General features: G+C 42.7%; 1 protein-coding gene across 6 annotated transcripts in view; it reads left to right on the top strand.

Annotated features, from left to right (window-relative positions):
- The window catches only part of ARHGEF26 (Rho guanine nucleotide exchange factor 26), a 137,736-nt gene extending 118,486 nt beyond the window's left edge, over positions 1 to 19,250 (top strand). For 5 of the 6 annotated variants that reach the window (XM_056564994.1, XM_056564989.1, XM_056564993.1 and 2 more), the window contains 4 exons: positions 1,277 to 1,486; positions 16,149 to 16,216; positions 16,575 to 16,679; positions 18,141 to 19,250. In XM_056564994.1, coding sequence (XP_056420969.1) covers positions 1,277 to 1,486; positions 16,149 to 16,216; positions 16,575 to 16,679; positions 18,141 to 18,283 — 526 coding nt within the window. In that variant the 3' untranslated portion in view covers positions 18,284 to 19,250. The remainder of the gene's footprint in view (positions 1 to 1,276; positions 1,487 to 16,148; positions 16,217 to 16,574; positions 16,680 to 18,140) is intronic. The other variant, XR_008891112.1, reaches the window with a different exon arrangement.
- The last annotated feature ends 523 nt before the right edge of the window (positions 19,251 to 19,773 follow it).

The following is a 19,773-nucleotide window of genomic DNA, read 5'->3' on the forward strand; positions in this document are numbered from 1 at the left end:
CCCTCTACTGTTGGGAATGCGGTTTAGAACAAATATTGATAGTGCTTTTTACCAATATCTGTGTCAAAAGGGACCCTTTAAACTGTTTTGCCAGCAAGCAAACAGACCCAAACAGGCAGGTGTCACAGTTCGGTAGTCTTGGATTTCTGGAAATAATTCATATATAGCATAAAGTTCTATTTGCAGCAAGCAGTATAACAAAAACATTAAATGTCCTTCACATCAGGTTCTCTTTACAAACTGAACCTTTGCGCTTCTCACCAAACCTTGGCAGGTACAGTGTAGCAATTGACAAGCTGACCTTAGCTTCAGACCATCTCCTTTCTGCTGGCCTCTGGCAGTACTTACACACCTGAGAGATCAGGTTCAGCACTGCAACACACACCAGAACTGGAGTATGGGAGTGACTTTATGTCCAGAACCTTCAGTCACTCCCAAAACCTGGACCCAAACTCCAGTCTTATGTCACTCAGGCAAGAAGCCTTAGTAATACATACTAAGATCCACCACTATCATCCACCTTGGATCCACCATTTTACCAACTTGTTTCTTACACTACTTATTAAGGAGGTATAATAAATGGTAATTAGCAAGGGGGTCTCTTTGCTGGGACCCCTACTGACGAGATCTTAAAGGATTCTCATAGTTATAAAACTTTTAAATTAAAGGAAAACTGTCATATGTTTTCTCCAGCACTATCCACAGCACCGCCCGGCTAATGAATATTCATATAATGTCTTACACTCTCCTTCTCATCCCGGCCAATACTGCGCATGTGCGGGATTTCCTACTATACCCGGAAGCATTCTTCAGCGCTGCTTCATTAGTCCGGAGCAGCGCTGGAGTAAATCCCGCACGTGCGCAGTATCGGCCGGGATGACAAGGAGAGCGTAAGAAATTATATGAATATTCATTAGCCGAGCGGTGCTGCGGGCCGGGCGGCGGTTACGTCACAGTGCCAGATGAAGGCAGTAACCCCACCTGTGCCAGTTAGCAGCTAATTTAAATATACAGAAAAACTGCTATAACGGGCGAACGGCGCAGTGCATCCGGGCAATGTAAGACTCAAAATGTTCAGCGTCTCCCACACTATCCACCGGTACCTGTGGATAGTGCAGGAGAAAACATATGACAGTTTTCCTTTAAATCATAGTATAACCATTTATAAGTAAGTTATAGCACTGTTCTGAACTACGGTACCTAATATCTGTTCTTAGTCTTGGTATTTGTCAGTGTAAGTCCCTTGTTCATTAATACATGTTCTGTTCTGTTGCAGTGATGAGAGCTATAATGTGACAGACTATTCCATGCTGGACCAGCTCCATGTAGAGCCGTGTGACAATGAAGACCTATCATCTTCTCCATTAAAGAACAACGCACCCATCCATTACTTGAGGCAGAGCCCAGCACATCACCTCTTCACACTCACCATCCGAAGCAATTATGCTGGAGAAGAAGTTGAGATGCTAATGGGAGCGGAGACCCTGTAAGTTAAGATCTGTCATGGATTTGCATGACTTTTGGCTCATTTTGCTTTATTTACATGCTTATTTACTGAGGCCCTTATGTATTAAAATATTATTATTATTAGTGTCCACACTTTTTTAGTCAGAAACAAAACTCATATACACTCGGAAAATGACTCCTAACATAGTCAATAGCTATTTCCGGGCCATTGAAATCAGATACATTGGCACCTGATTTTAACATTTTGCTGATGTATCCATGGTGTGGTGGGCGCAAATGTAATGTGATCAAGCCTTTAGAAATTTTATGTTCAATGGGTGGTATCTAATATTACTGTGGTAAATGGTTATACTTTGTATTTGGTAACATTTGATAGTCGGGGATTCCTGCAGCCAGACTCTACTGTTGGGGGGGAGCTGATGATCCATATGGCACCACTTTCTGCTCTTACTGCCGCTGTCAGAACAGAAAAAAAAGCCAAAAAACACTTAATCACCAAATTTCAGTCCTCAAAATCTTTCTACCATCTGTTTTGCTAGTACATCCCTATAAGTCCTCTTTAAGTATTATTTGGTTGCTTAGAGTTTATTTTTATTCAGACTACTCTGACTTTAATTCCGAGATTTCTCATATCACATAATAAAACAGTTGTCAGCCCTGTACATTTATTGCTGGAAGCCAAGCCCTCGTGGGTGCGCAGCACATATTTAGTAACTTCTTAGGGGCTCTATGTAATTAGGACAGGGTATACAGAACAGTCCTAGGTAAAGCTATTAGCATGGCTGAATTAGATCTTCTGGACGGAGAACCAACTGGAATACTTGGTTAACCTACTCCAGTAGTTCCTCACGTCTGTTCTTTTGGAATAAAAGCTGTGTCTGCTGCTCTTTCACCTGGATAGACAATCTTGTACCCATTTCTGCACAGTTTGCCTGTCTTAGAGTCACTTACAGTCAATGGTGATAATTTGACACCTCTGACCATGGCCCAACCAGTGGTCCTCACAGGTTCAGGGCCAGTCATCTCCAACAGCCCACAGCTCTCCTCGACTTTCTGCTTAGTACCACACTTGTTATACCATAAAACTTAAAACACAACACTCCAACTCACACTCAGCCTAGCACAACAACTATGACTGAAAATCCACCCACTTTATGCAAGTATACAGACTGAAAAAAGGTCATATGACCACTCATCCACCAATCAACACTGCCTATAAGACTTCCCTTGAAAGACCCTTTTGACTACGTAACAGCCGTATAATGCACGGGGCTTAACTTCCCAGTGACCATTTTGCTAGCACAGAAACCGTAGCATATATACATGGAACATAAGAGGATATGCACAGTTCACACAGCAATAACCCAGCAAAGAATATCCAGCAGTTTGGTCGGTTTATACATCAGATGAACATCCACATAGTTCATATATATTGATACATTTATTCACTAAGCATTTTATTAATATTATTATTATTGCTGTTTCTTGGTAATTCTTCTCAGAGATCTCCTTAGCATGCTGCGTGGGTAGAGGTAATCGTGCTGGTCCAATACATTATTTCAATCACTTGGTTATATTTCTATCACACATAGAAATATAATAAACATAGTGAATTATACTACAACCTGTCCTGATCACTTACAGTCATGGCCGTAAATGTTGGCACCCCAGAAATTTTTCTAGAAAATTAAGTATTTCTCACAGAAAAGGATTGCAGTAACACATGTTTTGCTATACACATGTTTATTCCCTTTGTGTGTATTGGAACTTAACCAAAAAAGGGAGGAAAAAAAAGAAAATTGGACATTATGTCACACCAAACTCCAAAAATGGGCTGGACAAAATTATTGGCACCCTTAACTTAATATTTGGTTGCACACCCTTTGGAAAAAATAACTGAAATCAGTTGCTTCCTATAACCATCAATAAGCTTCTTACACCTCTCAGTCGGAATGTTAGACCACTCTTCCTTTGCAAACTGCTCCAGGTCTCTCTTATTGGAAGGGCGCCTTTTCCCAACAGCAATTTAAAGATCTCTCCACAGGTGTTCAATGAAATTTAGAGTTCATTTTGGCAAAAATTTAGTCTTGCAAAAAATGTTTATGTCTCTGTGTCAGCAGTGGGGTCCTCCTGGGTCTCCTGCCATAGCATTTAATTTAATTTAAATTTCGACGGATAGTTCGCGCTGACACTGATGCTCCCTGAGCCTGCAGGACAGCTTGAATATCTTTGGAACTTGTTTGAGGCTGCATATCCACCATCTGGACTATCATGTGTTGACACCTTTCATCAGTTTTTCTCTTCCGTCTATGCCCAGGGAGATTAGCTACAGTGCCATGGGTTGCAAATGTCTTAATAATGTTGCGCACTGTGGACAAAGGCAAATCTAGATCTCTGTAGATGGATTTGTAACCTTGAGATTGTTGATATTTTTCCACAATTTTGGTTCTCAAGTCCTCAGACAGTTCTCTTATCCTCTTTCTGTTGTCCATGCTTAGTGTGGCACACACAGACACACAATGCAAAGACTAAGTGAACTTCTCTCCTTTTTATCTGCTTTCAGGAATGACTTTTATATTGCCCACACCTGTTACTTGCCCCAGGTGAGTTTAAAGGACATCTATAGTGCAAAATAACTTATCCCCTATCCGAAGGATAGGGGATAAGTTATAGATCGCGGGGGGTCCGAGCGCTGGGGCCCCCTGAGATCTTCGGTACAGGGCTGCGGCAATATACAGGAAAGGGGGCATTCCGTGATGCGGCGACCGACACGCCCCCCCCCATGTACCCCATAGAGATACATGGAGGGGGAGTGTCTGCCGTCCAGAAGATCCCGGGGGGCCCCATCGCTCGGACCCCCCGCGATCTATAACTTATCCCCTATCCTTTGGATAGGGGATAAGTTATTTTGCGCTGGAGTACTCCTTTAAAGGAGCATCACATGCTTGAAACAATCTTATTTTTCTCAAATTTTGAAAGGGTCCCAATAATTTTGTCCAGCCCATTTTTGGAGTTTGATGTGACATTATGTCCAATTTGCTTTTTTTCTTCCCTTTTTTGGTTTAGTTCCAATACACACAAAGGGAATAAACATTTGTACAGCAAAACATGTGTTACTGCAATCCTTTTCTATGACAAAATTTCTCAATTCTTTTCTAGAAAAATTTCAGGGGTGCCAACATTTACGGCCATGACTGTAGATCAAAGCCATAGTTGCTGTGAGTTTCTATAATGTTATTATGTATAGGGACTTGTAGGGAGAATATCCTTTGCCTCCTGGGACTTTTCTAGGATAGGGAGCAGTTTTCATCTCTTGATGTTCCAGGTATCTGTTTTCCATCAGTTCACTCCCTGCACTTAACCACAAGGCTCCCCGGAGCAGATGGATTGTCAGTGACAAGGTGTCAGTAAATTCTAAGTTTTGCAGACTTATCACCTCTGGTATCATGACACGATAGGATCTTCAGCTACAGCATTTGCTTTCTGAGGCACATTAGACATCTCTCCGCTCCACGTGTGCCTTATCCACGTCTGTGTTTTTTTTAAATCTTTCAATGCCCCCCCCCCCAACACATATACACACATACACACACACACACAGGCACACACACACAGACATACAGACACACACACACACAGACAGGCACACACACACAGACATACAGACACACACACACAGACCAGGCACACACACACAGATACACACACACAGACACACACACACAGACAGGCACACACACAGATACATACACACAGACACACACACAGACAGGCACACACACACACACACACACACACACACACAGACAGGCATACACATACAGACAGACACACACACACACACAGACAGGCACACAGACACACACAGACATACAGACACACACACACACACACACACAGACAGGCACACACACACACAGACATACAGACACACACACACACAGACAGGCACACACACACACACACACAGACAGGCACACACACACAGACAGGCACACACACACACAGACATACAGACACACACACACACACAGACAGGCACAGACATACAGACACACACACACACACACACACACAGACAGGCACACACACACACACACACAGACATACAGACACACACACACACACAGACATACAGACACACACACACACACAGACATACAGACACACACACACACAGACACACACACACACACACAGACACACACACAGACATACAGACACACACACAGACATACAGACAGACACACACACACACACATACACACAGACAGGCACACACACAGACAGGCACACACACACATACAGACAGACACACACACAGACAGACAGGCACACACAGACAGGCACACACACACAGACATACAGACACACACACACAGACATACGGACAGACACACACATACACACACACATAGACAGACACATACATACAGACACACACACACAGACAGGCACACACACACAGACAGGCACACACACACAGATACACACACACAGACACACACACAGACAGGCACACAAACACAGACAGGCATACAGACACACACACACACACACACAGACAGGCACACAGACACACACACACAGACATACAGACACACACACACAGACAGGCACACACACAGACACACACACAGACAGGCACACACACAGACACACACAGACAGGCACACACACACAGACATACAGACACACACACACAGACAGGCACACACACACAGACATACACACACACAGACATACAGACACACACACACAGACAGGCACACACACAGACAGACATACAGACACACACACACACACAGACACACACCTAGTCAGGCACACACACACAGACACACACACAGACAGGCACACACACACAGACAGGCACACACACACACAGACAGGCACACACAGACACACACACACAGACAGGTACACACACAGACATACAGACACACACACAGACACACAGACAGGCACAGACACACACACACACACAGACATACAGACAGGCACACACACACACACATACAGACACACACGCACACACAGACAGGCACACACACAGACATACAGACACACACGCACACACAGACAGGCACACACACACAGACATACAGACACATACACACACACATAGACAGACACACAGACACATAACACATTTTTAGTGTGTTCATGTAATTCTTGTCTGTAGCAAAATCCTGTTATTGGGCCATTTACAGCCAAGAAAAAGTGTGTGACGTGAGGTTAAGGGGTACTTTGGTGGAAACCTTTTTTTTTTTTTAAATCAACTGGTGCCAGAAAGTTATTCAGATTTGTAAATTAAGCCACTAGAGAGGGAGAGAGCACACCGTGCAGCTTAAACATGCAGATATACGATACCACTGGTATACACAGGCATCCTCCGTACCCAATAAGTAACAATGCAGCACCTGCGGGGTGCACACACTAGATAAAGTATCAAACATTACAATGAAAGAGAGTAGCGTGCACTCACCGCGGGTAAACAGCTGCAGGCCCGAGGTCCGGGATCACCGCGGCATAGACGGAGACGGTAAGGGGCGCTCAGAGGCTACGCCGGCTGTTTCGGACGTAGGAACGTCCTTCTTCCGGCCGTCCGAAACAGCCGGCGTAGCCGGAACATCTGCCCTGAACATCATATGTTTTCTATGGGGATTTCCTTTTACCCTGGACAGTACCTAAAATTGACAGAGATGTCAGCAGAGAGCACTGTGCTCGTGATTCAGCAGACAGCTCGGTGTTTCAAACGGAAAATAATTTCCACTGTAGTATTCAGCAGCTAATAAGTACAGGAAGGATTAAGATTTTTTAATAGAAGTAATTTACAAATCTGTTTAACTTTCTGGCACCAGTTGATTTTAAAAAAAAAAAGTTTTTCACCGGAGTACCCCTTTAACTGCTATATACTACAGAGGAAAATCTTTTCTTTTTGGATTTCTTTTCTGTCACGACCACAGTGCTCTCTACTGACACCTCTGTCCATGTCAGGAGCTGTCCAGAGCAGGAGAAAATCCCCATAGCAAAGATATGCTGCTCTGGACAGTTCCTTAAATGGACAGAGGTGTTAGCAGAAAGCACTGTGGTCATGAAAGAAAAGAAATCCCAAAAGAAAAGAATTTCCTCTGTAGTATACAGCCACTAATAAGTACTGGAAGGATAAATAGTTTTTAATAGAAGTAATTTACAAATCTTTTACAAAAGAACGTATGGAAGCACTCACAACATAAGTTAGTTGTGCAGCCTTTCACCTTTATTTTCCTGAAGTGCAGGGTAAAATTGCAGCAATCTCACAGGGATGGTACAGCAGGACGCTACAAATGCTGAGCTTGGTGTGACAGCTGTTTCTCCCCCATGTGCGGGCCTTGTCAGGTGGTCTGACGAAGCCTATGCATGCGGGAGAAACAGCTGTCACACCGAGCTCAGCATTTGTAGTGTCCTGCTGTACCATCCCTGTGAGATTGCTGCAATTTTACCCTGCACTTCAGGAAAATAAAGGTGAAAGGCTGCACAACTAACTTATGTTGTGAGTGCTTCCATACGTTCTTTTGTAAAGGATTCTGCATTAATGTTTTGTGCTTTCTTGGATATGCACCTCCACCTGTTCAGATACATGTCCTAACGCACGGCAATAGTGTGTCCAGATTGGGGAGTTATTTAGAAACACATTCATAGTTTCTGCACCGCTATCAATCTATTCCTGTTTTCACAATTTACAAATCTGTTTCATTTTCACTTTCTGGCACCACTTTGGTGAAAAAAAACCTTTTTTTTTTTATTTTATTTTTTTATCGAGTACCCCTTTAATTTAATGGCAGTAACTATTAAAATGAATATATACTGCTCAAAAAAGTAAAGGGAACACTTAAACAACACAATATAACTCCAAGTCAATCACACTTCTGTGAAATCACACTGTCCACTCGGGAAGCAACACTGATTGACAATCAATTTCACATGCTGTTGTGCAAATGGAACAGACAACAGGTGGAAATTATAGGCAATTAGCAAGACACCCCCAATAAAGGAGTGGTTCTACAGGTGGTGACCACAGACCACTTCTCAGTTCCTATGATTCCTGGCTGATTTTCTGGTCACTTTTGAATGCTGGCGGTGCTTTCACTCTAGTGGTAGCATGAGATGGAGTCTACAACCCACACAAGTGGCTCAGGTAGTGCAGCTTATCCAGAATGGCACATCAATGCGAGCTGTGGCAAGAAGGTTTGCTTTGTCTATCAGCGTAGTGTCCAGAGCATGGAGGCGCTACCAGGAGACAGGCCAGTACATCAGGAGACGTGGAGGAGGCCGTAGGAGGGCAACAACCCAGCAGCGGGACCGCTACCTCCGCCTTTGTGCAAGGGGCTCCTCCTAATGCAAGACAATGCTAGACCTCATGTGGCTGGAGTGTGTAAGCAGTTCCTGCAAGAAGAAGGCATTGATGCTATGGATTGTGTGTGTACATAGCCTATACCGTGCTTTCTGTAACAATTGTATAATGAGATATTATAGGAAGCCATGCTTGACTATTTCTAGAAAGCAGCATGCACGCTTGGTCCGCTCTCTCCTGATTATCTGCCCTTTCTTGATCGCCAATCTCCTAACAAGTGAGAAATCTAGTTGTGGTACCGCTACCTATGAGGCAATTGTAACATTTTACTGATATACCATAATGCAAAGTCTATAATTGCTATGTGGGTTCCGCTCATATTTTTAGGGCAGAAGAAATCTGTAACAGATTACTTCTACTGGGTGGCAAGATTTTTTTTTTTTGTAAATAAATTTTATTCACAGGAATAAATAACAGTATGAACAATGTTACAGAAACAGTACAAAGGCATGAAATGCATAGTATACATAAACATTCTTCACTTTCGTATATAATTGCGCATTGATATGTCCTGTATGGTTACAATTTTTGATGCATATTACATAAGAACCAAAGAGTCATAAACTGACTAACCTAAATAAACAATGTAGAAACCTGTGAGAAGTCGATCATAGGAAAAAATAAGAGAACGAGAATAAAAATGAAAATGGTAGCCACTATTGGTCTGTAAATAGCCAATATCTAGCACACACATTGCGGTATCTATGTTCGAATTATGTGTCATCCAGTTTTAGATTGCCTAATGTACCCTTGAGAGATTCCAGACAATACCAGGAGGAGTAGCGGAAGTGTTTCATTATACGTTGACGTTCTAGTGCATTCGGTAAATATTGGATATATCGCTTCCATTTTTTTTTAAATGACTTGGTGAACATGTCAGTATTTCTAAGTGTAAGGATAAGTTCCTTCTGTGTTGTCCCATGAAAGTCAGATAACACTTCTGTAGTAGTGGGTGTTGTAGCAAGCAGCCAGTGCCTGAGAAGGCATTTTTTAACTATTAAAAGAAATAGATGAATTACATTTGGTATTTTACCCCTATCAGGGGGGGTCTGATTCTCGTAAAGGTTGATAATGAAAGATATAAAGCTCAGGCGATGGGGTCGTAGAAACATGCCATATTGTGTCAATGAGAATTTTGATTTCATTCCACAATCCAGCTACTGGTGGACACTCCCACAAACAATGCCACAAATCAGCCCCATACAATTTGCAAGAAGGGCAGCTATCCAAATACGGCTCGGGCGGTGGGGTTCCCCTCCAATGAAAGGCATACGTGGCTTTTTGTACTATACACCAATAGGTTTCTCTTAGTTGTTGGGTAGCAAGATTCTTAAGGAGGTATAGTACACAGTCTGAATAGGAGGGAGATATTTATAGTTTGGACCGCTGTATAGCACACAATGAGTTGTGTATAGTGTTATTATTGCTTATCCCTTTAACCACCAATGACCGGTCAGGTGTGAAGTTTTTACCCAGGATAATGGATAACCTTCATTATGATGATCCACATTGTCTGACAAGGATAGTCATTGCCTATCATGCTGCTGTTAGCCAAAAAAATAATTTTATTTTTTTTCCCTCTGGCATGATTGATCAAGATAGTTACTTTTATAGTTTCTAGTTGGTCTATTTGTGCATTTACTGAACCAATAACTGTGGCTGCTTGTGGGATATGAGAATGACATGGGGGTGGTCAGCTGCTGCAGGGAATTTTTACTTCCCTTTTAACTTTGGCGGACTTTCCTGCAGGTCCATCCAACGAAAAGCTATTGGGGGAGATTTATCAAAACCTTTGTTTGCAGAGGAAAAGTTGCCCAGTTGCCCATAGCAACCAATCAGGTCACTTCTTTCATTTTTAACAAGGCCTCTGCAAAATGAAAGAAGCGATCTGATTGGTTGCTATGGGCAACTGGGCAACTTTTCCTCTGGACAAGTTTTAATAAATCTCCCTCATTGTTTTTACCATTGGATCCCATCATATGTAATGGGAAAAAAAGGCTTTTATTGTTTCTAAAAGCAATTCTTTGGGGGAGATTTATCAAAACCTGTGCAAAAGAAACCTTCTTTCATTTTTCACAGGCCTTGTTAAGAATGGAAGAAGTGATCTGATTGGTTGCTATGGACAACCTTGCCTCTCCGCAGGTTTTGATAAATCTCCTCCAAAGACTTCCTGATTGTTGTACAATGCAACGTTAACCTATCCCACCATACAATAGCCGCCTGAATGCAGCTTTCCCTTCAATGGACAGTGGGACAGATTTATTATTGCAAATGTAGAAAATACAAAATTCTTACACGTCAAATTCCTACCAGTTTATTATGTGTTTACACACTTTATAGCTTCTTTTGGGGCAATGGCTGAGCAGAAATGGGTTGTTTATTCACGGGAAAGGGCATGACTTGAGTGCAGCTAATAGTTTTGGTCTAAACTTAGACAGTCTAAAGATGCACTAGATTTACAGAATGGGGCATTGTGATAAATCTGGCATATGTTGAGTTTCCACTGTCTGCCGCTGACTGCTGTTTGTCTGGTGCCCTTACTGAAGCAGCCGCTTGGTGAAGCGGATAAGTGCAGCTGGATAACTTTATAAGGCTAAGTTTCCACTTGGGTTTTTTTCTGGCATTTTTTGGAAAACTGCCACTGCAGTTTTTGAGCCAAAGCCAGAAGTGTATTCAAAGGGAATGGGAAATATTATGGGAGGACTTACACTTCTCCTTCCTAATGGATCCACCTCTGACTTTGGCTCAAAAACTGCCAGAAAAAAACCCAAGTGGAAACCTAGCCTTAAGCATCTGCTTGGCAGAGCAGCCCACCATAGCTCTACCAGGCTGCTAAATAGAGATGCTTTCGGAATCACTCTCTTTCTGCAGTAGTTGTCCAATGGGAGCTGTAGTAAGCTGTTCTGCTGAGCGTCTGCTGCAATAAGTGATGGTAGTCAGCAGGGACTGCACCATGATTGCCTGTTCACTATACACACTTTAGTCCCAGAACTCATGAAATCGGGCGAAAGTTATCAGCCAGTTGTACAAACCTCTGACTCACCATCAGCCAATCAGTGTTAGGCTGCATTCACACCATGATTTCAATGTGAAAACCGTACGGAACCGTATTGAAAACCGCATGCATTGACTTTCCATTGAAAACCGTATGCCAAAAGATGCATCAGGTTGTGTCCGTTTTGCATCCCGTACGGTTTTGTCCGTTTTTTTTCCCGTACCCAAAACCGTAGTCTACCACGTTTTTTGGTCTGGGTGAAAAACTGTATTAAACCGTATACGTCTTTTTTTAACATGGGAGTCAATGGGAACCGTACAGAACCGTATGTCATCCGGCTTTCACCATACGTTTTTTGACTTTGCACAGTTTTTTCTTCTTGGAATTTCAATCAAACAAGTGAAACTTTATTCAAAATGGAGTGAAAAGTTAAAAACGTATATGTTTTTTTCTTAAAAAAACAGATGCAACCGGACATCAGTTTTCAAACCGTATACGGTTTTTAACTGTATGCGGGTTGAAATTTGTACACAAGTTTTGATACAGTTTAGTCAGATTTTGAGGAATCCGTTTTTCATCAAAAACCTGATACGGGCACCTGATATTGCAAAAACGTGGTGTGAATGCAGCGTTATACACTAAACAATGTGAATGCTTATAGGCTGATGAGTCAGGAGTCATATGGGAGGAGCAGAAGAATACGAGGAGAAAGAGCACAGTAGAGAAAAATAGTTGGTAAGAATAGGTGGTAAATGTAAGATCACTGGAGAGCCAATCGCCGGGATCCCCACCAGTAAAGAAACCGGTGATCTAATAATGTCCTGTGTGATTGGAGCAGTAGTACACCTATATAACCACCATTCACTGTCTATGGGGCTGATGGTGATAGTCAAGTCATGTGCTATCTCCTCTGGTGCCATTGATGGTGGATTTAGCAGTGGTCACACAGGCATACTACTTACTGCTCCATTTACACAGTGGTAATATGCTCACATAACCAGTGCTTTATTCTCTGCCAATGGCATAGATCATTTGCTATTGCTATAATGATGAAACAGGTTTCATTTACACCTTTTGAGTATTAAGAGTACAAACAATGCTTATCTGTACTATTGTTGTGCTTATTATTCTTATTTTTTTTCTTATTTTGGATGACATTTTGGGGGGTTCCTAAACTTATGGACTAAACATACAATAGTTTCAACGTACAATGGTCTTCCTAGAACCAATTAATAAAGCAAAACTGCCACCTAAAATAGGCTTCTGAAGCTGCACACACACTGCATTTGGTTTACAAGCCTTTTCTTGGCATGCTTGCCTACTCTGCTCACCTCACGCAGTTGATTGACACACAGGGACGTAAGCAGAAAGAGGCGGTGCGGCCCCTGACGGAGTGAACCCCAGGCCCCACCTCTTCTACTATTGGACAGACCAGTGTTTCCCAACCAGGGTGCCTCCAGCTGTCCGAGCATGCTGGGAGTTGTAGTTTTGCAACAGCTGGAGGCACACTGGTTGGGAAACACTGGGCAAGACTTTCGGTGGAATTTTAAAGCTGTTATACAGAAGCTTAATTTATCTATACAGCTCTGTCTAGAATAGGCTTGTGAAGACCAAGAGGGGCATTTATGAAAGTTTGCTTAGGCATGCTATTTTTTAGTTTGTTTAGTCTATTTTTTTTCAATTCCATTCTGCTTACGTGTGACGAATTTACTATATTGTTGCACGGCGTTAATAAATTTTTTCGCAAGTAAGCAAAAGCGGGAGTTTTTTTTAACCTAAGCAAAAACAATAGTCAGTTTCTGTTAGTTAAAGGGGTACTCCGCCCTTAGACATCTTATCCCCTATCCAAAGGATAGGGGATAAGATGTCAGATCGCCGGGGTCCCGCTGCTGGAGACCCCGGGATCTTTGCTGTGGCACCCCGCTATCATTACACTAATTAATGACGGGCGATACAGGGGCCGGATCATTGTGACGTCACGGCTCCGCCCCTCGTGACATCACGGCCCGCCCCCTTAATGCAAGTCTATGGGAGGGGGCGTGTTGGCCGCCACGCCCGCTCCCATAGACTTGTATTGAGGGGGCGGGACGTGACGTCACAACAGGCGGAGCCGTGACGTAATAACGCTCCGGCCCCTGTCATTACTGCACAGAGCAAGTGTGCTCTGTGCAGTAATGAAGCGGGGTGCCGCAGCTGAGATCCCGGGGGTCCCCAGCAGCGGGACCCCGGCGATCTGACATCTTATCCCCTATCCTTTGGATAGGGGTTAAGATGCTAGGGGCGGAGTACCCCTTTAAGCCACGGTTCGGCTGGAGTATATTTAGTAGGTTTTTAAAGCCTTAGCGACTTTTTCTTGCGAATGTCGCGGTTGATAAATTTCTGACTATGGCAAGTCAAAATTGTAAAAACGCTTATGTACGCCGATTTGGAAAAAAAAATCTTTTCTCGCTCTCGTGGCAGATTGTTGCATGAAAAAAGATGGCGCAATTGCAAATTTTTTGCAACAATTTTATGTGAAAAAACTCGGATAAATAGGTTGATAAATGTCTGTCCAAGTGCATTGTGTGTGTGTAGCTTCACAAGCCTATTCCAAGAGACAGTTCTGATTTAATAGTGTATGTTGAGAGAGCGGCGTATGTATAGGCGTATGTATAGAGTTCTGCCCATAGGGAGCAGAAGTGAAGCTCTTTACCTGGGTGACATACTCTCTAATAACACCATTACAGTTATAAGGGAGGAGGACATCATTCATTGCTTCTGATAAAAGAGTGAATGGAAACCCGTAGGGATATAAACATCTTGGATATATTCCACAGTGATAAGACATTGAATCCAGTGAATGCTCCGGTGAAGCTTAAAGAGTACCTGTCACCAAACTAAACTTTTAATATATTGTTCCTTATGTTATTATAAAACACTTTGCTCTTTACTTGCTGTTAAAATTCTCAACCTACATATGTTTTTAATGCCTTAAGGACCGAGCGTTTTTCAGTTTTTGCACTTTTTGCACTTTCGTTTTTTCCTCCTTACATTTTAAAAATCATAACCCTTTCAATTTTGCACCTAAAAATCCATATGATAGCTTTTTTTTTGCGCTACCAATTCTACTATTTTTTACCCAAAAATCTACGGCGAAACGGAAAAAAAAATCATTGTGTGACGAAATTGAAGAAAAAACATTTTGTAAATTTTGGGGGCTTCCGTTTCTACGCAGTACATTTTTCATTAAAATCTACATCTTTATTCTGTAGGTCCATACGATTAAAATGATACACTACTTATATAGGTTTGATTTTGTCGTACTTCTGGAAAAAAAATCATAACTACATGTAGGAAAATTTATACGTTTAAAATTGGCATTTTCTGACCCCTGTAACTTTTTTATTTTTCCGCATACGAGGGTGTATGATGGCCCATTTGTTGCGCCGTGATCTGAAGTTTTTAGAGGTACCATTTTTGTTTTGATCGGACTTTTTAATAGCTTTTTATTCATTTTTTTATGGTATAAAAAGTGACCAAAAGTGTGCTATTTTGGACTTTAGAATTTTTTTGCGGGTACGACATTCACCGTGCAATTTAATTATCTATATATTTTTATGGTTCAGACATTTACGCACGCGGTAATACCACATTTTTGTTTTTATTTACACCCTTTTTTTTTTAATGGGAAAAGGGGGGTGATTCAGATTTTTATTAGGGAAGGGGTTAAATCATATTGTGTTATAGCCCCCTGATTACACTGATTACAGTCACTGTTAAATGCATTGCCATAGGAATGCATTGATCAGTGTTTTCTGCGCTTGATTGCTCAAGCCTGGATTTCAGGCTTGGAGTAATCAAATGCCAATCGGACAGCCGGGAAGAAGGTAAGACACCTCCCGCTGTCCTCTCAGCTGTTCGTGACTCCGCAATTTCACCGCGCTAAAGAGCTAACCGGCAATGTATTCTCCGGTTTTAGACACCACAATCAACTTTGATTGCGTCGTCTAAAGGGTTAATACAGGACATCAGCCCGATCAGCGATGTCCGGTATTAGCCGTGGGTCCTGGTTGCTGATAGTAACCTGGACCCTGCAGATACGAAGCGCGCTCAGCTTCTGAGGGTGCTTCACAGATCGGGAGCCGGCCACAGGAAGTACATCTACGTCCATGGTAGACTACCAGTACCTATAACAATAGTGATTTGTATAATAGTTTTTTCCATTGTTGCTTGGTATTTAGTACTTCGCTCTGTATTTGCTTTAGTTGCATTATATAAAGTGAGCTCTGATGACAAACGTGTGTCTTACAGGAGTGATCGGGCACGCTGGATCACCGCACTGGGACAGAGCACAGAAAAAGCCTGCACGGATAGAACCGGTAAGACCTTCAACTGTCTTACTGTCTTACACTGCCCCCTGTTGTGTGTTCAGAAAACTGTTGTTTAGTAAATATAAGCACTTTCAGCTATATTATAATGTATGACATTTATAAGATGCCTATAAGATGATAAAAAGTGGGCAGTCAGCAGCCCCCTTGCCTGAAAATGGAATAACTTTTGGCCATGAATAAAAAAGGTGATTCTATAAGTTGGCAGCCACCATAATCTTTTATACCCTATACAACAGTGCCTGCAGGTCTTAAAGGAAATCTATCAGATGTATTTACTGCTAACTAGTTTTTCTAATATTGTTCAAGTCAAATAGTTTATTGTTATGCTATTTATTACTCTGTACAGCTTTAACACAAGTGGAGATTATCCGGACCTATACCGCTAAGCAGCCAGATGAGCTGTCCCTACAAGTGGCTGATGTCGTCCTCATTTACCAGAAAGTGAATGATGGTAAGCTCCAAAACCAGTACCGAAATACATTGATTATTAGCAATCCATTTCCTACCATCCGTCTTTGGTCCAAGAAGAGATGAAAATGCTGCAAAGACAACGTAAAGCTTCTTTCACGCTGCCCGTGCGCCCCGTCGAGAATGGATGTTAGTTTGGCAGCTATCATTTTGACTAGGGATCGACCGATATCGTTTTTTTTAGGGCCGATACCGATAATCTGTGGCCTTTCAGGCCGATAACTTATACCAATATTCCGGTATAAGTTATCGGCTATTTCTCCCCATCCCCCCCGCCAGCCCCGAAGAAGCCGCTGCAGATCATTGATTTAAAGCGGGCACTTTAAAGCAATGAACTGCAGCGGCTTTGGCTGAATCAGAGACCACCGCCGCCACCCGCTTCTCTCCCCCTGCCTGTCCGTGGGTCCTCCCAACCACCGCATGCCGCCCCACCCCCATTGCCTCCCCTATCCCCGGTTTTATAATTACCTGTTCCCGGGGTCCGCGTTACTTCTGGCTCCCGTCCTGAGCTGTCACTGTGCGCACTGACGGTGACGTCACGTTGACGCAGCGTAACGCAGGACGCAGCAGGAGCCAGACGTAGCGCTGGCCCCAGACCCCAGGAACAGGTAATTATAAAACCGGGGATAGGGGAGGCAATGGGGGCGGCGTGCGGTGGGGGGGGGCGTGACATTATCGGATTATCGTCAAGGTAATTGCCGATACCGATAACATCAAAAATCGTGAATATCGGCCGATAATCGGTCGATCCCTAATTTTGACAGGGCGCAACGGACAACAGCAGGTCACCATGGACCCCATTATAGTCAATAGGGCCCTTCGGGCACCGCTGTTTTTCAACGGTAGTGTAAATGGGGCCTAATCCAGGGTAGTAATGTATCTTCCTTATCATTATGTGTTGGGTTATTTCCTAAAATTGTATCACATGTAGTAAATAGATGTGCCCATATAGTTGTATGCTCCCATATAGTAGTAGTGTGCCCCACACTTGTCCCATATAGTTGAAGGTTCCCACATTGCCCTCATATAGTTGTAGGCCCCCATACTGTCTTGCTTTGGTTCTCCACTGCTCTGAGGACATTCTTCTATGGCCCATAGCAGTTTGTTTGCGGGGAATCTAGCTAAGGACTAAGCAATTTTCTGCAGCCCCACAAGAACTCCACAACTGCATATTCTGACTCATCCATTGAAGTCAGTCGGGAAAATCATCAGTAAATCAGCAGCGATTCTGCAGCATGAACGGATATTCTGCGGATTTCAAATCAATAATACATTGATTATTTCTACAGACCCCATCCACTCAGCTGCTTCTGCAGAAAATCCCCAGTGTATCTGCCTTGTATAACATATGATCATTTAGTGAATTTATTCTTCTAGCAAAACTAGACATTTGTTTTTTTCCCAATCATGTGGTAATGACTGTCATTCCCTTTTTTCTCCTCAGGATGGTATGAGGGCGAAAGGCTGAGGGACGGAGAAAGAGGCTGGTTCCCCCTTGAATGTGCTAAAGAAATAACATGCAAAGTTACAATAGAGAAGAACATGGAACGGATGGGACGTTTGCTGGCACTGGAAACTAACGTTTAACCTCCGCTCATGTTGTTAGCCATTTCTTTACTGCAGGATTTGCACTATAGTAGCAGCACTGTGTGGTGACGGCCTGGGAGTTATGACTGGCCTAGGACTTCTGCGTGAAAGAAAGTAGAGTCATGACACGGCCAGGTTGACTGACTTAACCAGATAAGTGCTGGACTGACTCTGACTGCTTCCTGCTTATCAGTCCACACGTGTTTAGCCTCCTTTAATCTCCGGAATTCTTCAGAGAAAGTTTATACTTCAGATGTTGAAATACGGCAAGGAAATAACTCTAAAGAACTTCTTCGGTGGAGACCTCCCCGCTTCATTGGATTATTCCACATCCTACTCACAGGGAGAGGTCACAGTACACACTGCCTCTGCTCCCTGGATATAGTGTTGTCAGGCCGAGACCATGTTATCTATGACACTACAGATACAAGATGGAATGGCTGAGAATGTTCGTTATGTTGCGATGGCAGGATCTCTGGGTGTAGATATGAGGCCATATTTATTATTAAAGAACCATTGCTTCAGAACATTTCCAAACTAGAACATAAGAAAATATTCTGCTGTGTTCTTTTTAAAATATTATAGGGGTTGTATGAAATAAGAGAAAACAGCACAATGCTTGTCTAAGAGCTGTGCCTGGTATTACAGGTTGGCCTCAATTCAACCAAGACCCTGTAGTAATAAATGGCATCTGTTCTGAGCTATCAGAATTACTACATGATGGGAGACCCTGCTTTTAGGTGCCATTGCTTTTAGGTGCCATTGCTTTTAGGTGCCATTGCCTTTAGGTGCCATTGCTAAATGCATCTTAAAGGACCAAGAGGGGAAATGAGACAGTAAAAACCTGGATCTAATCTCTTAATACCACAGTAAGCCTCATTCACATCACATTTTCAGGGTACATTGCTGGTATACATAGGGATTAGAGATGAGCGAATTTACAGTAAATTTGATTCGTCACAAACTTATTGGCTCGGCAGTTGATGACTTATCCTCCATAAATAAGTGCAGCTTTCAGGTGCTCCCGTGGGCTGTAAAAGGTGGATACAGTCCTAGGAGAATCTTTCCTAGGACTGTATCCACCTTTTCCAGCCCACCTGAGCACCAGAAAGCTGAATTAATTTATGCAGGATAAGTCATCAACTACCGAGCCGAGAAGTTCGTGACAAATCGAATTTACTGTAAGTTCGCTCATCTCTAATAGGGATACTGGCAAAATTATATTTTAGTGTATATTACTGTGCCTAAATGGACTCCAGTAAACCAAGTGCAGTCTACTGGTGACACTTCCTCCCCCACAATATACGTTTTAATATTTTTTCAAAAGTATAAAAAATTTGATGAATGGGGCCTAAGACTGATGATGTTAAAGGGGTGCTCCACTGGAAAACATTTTTTTTTTTCATCGACTGGTGCCAGAAAGTTAAACAGATTTGTAAATTACTTCTATTAAAAAAATCTTAATCCTTCCAGTACCGCAGCTGCTGTTA

Source organism: Hyla sarda, chromosome 3, assembly GCF_029499605.1.
Source record: "Hyla sarda isolate aHylSar1 chromosome 3, aHylSar1.hap1, whole genome shotgun sequence".
Taxonomy (NCBI): Eukaryota; Metazoa; Chordata; class Amphibia; order Anura; family Hylidae; genus Hyla; species Hyla sarda.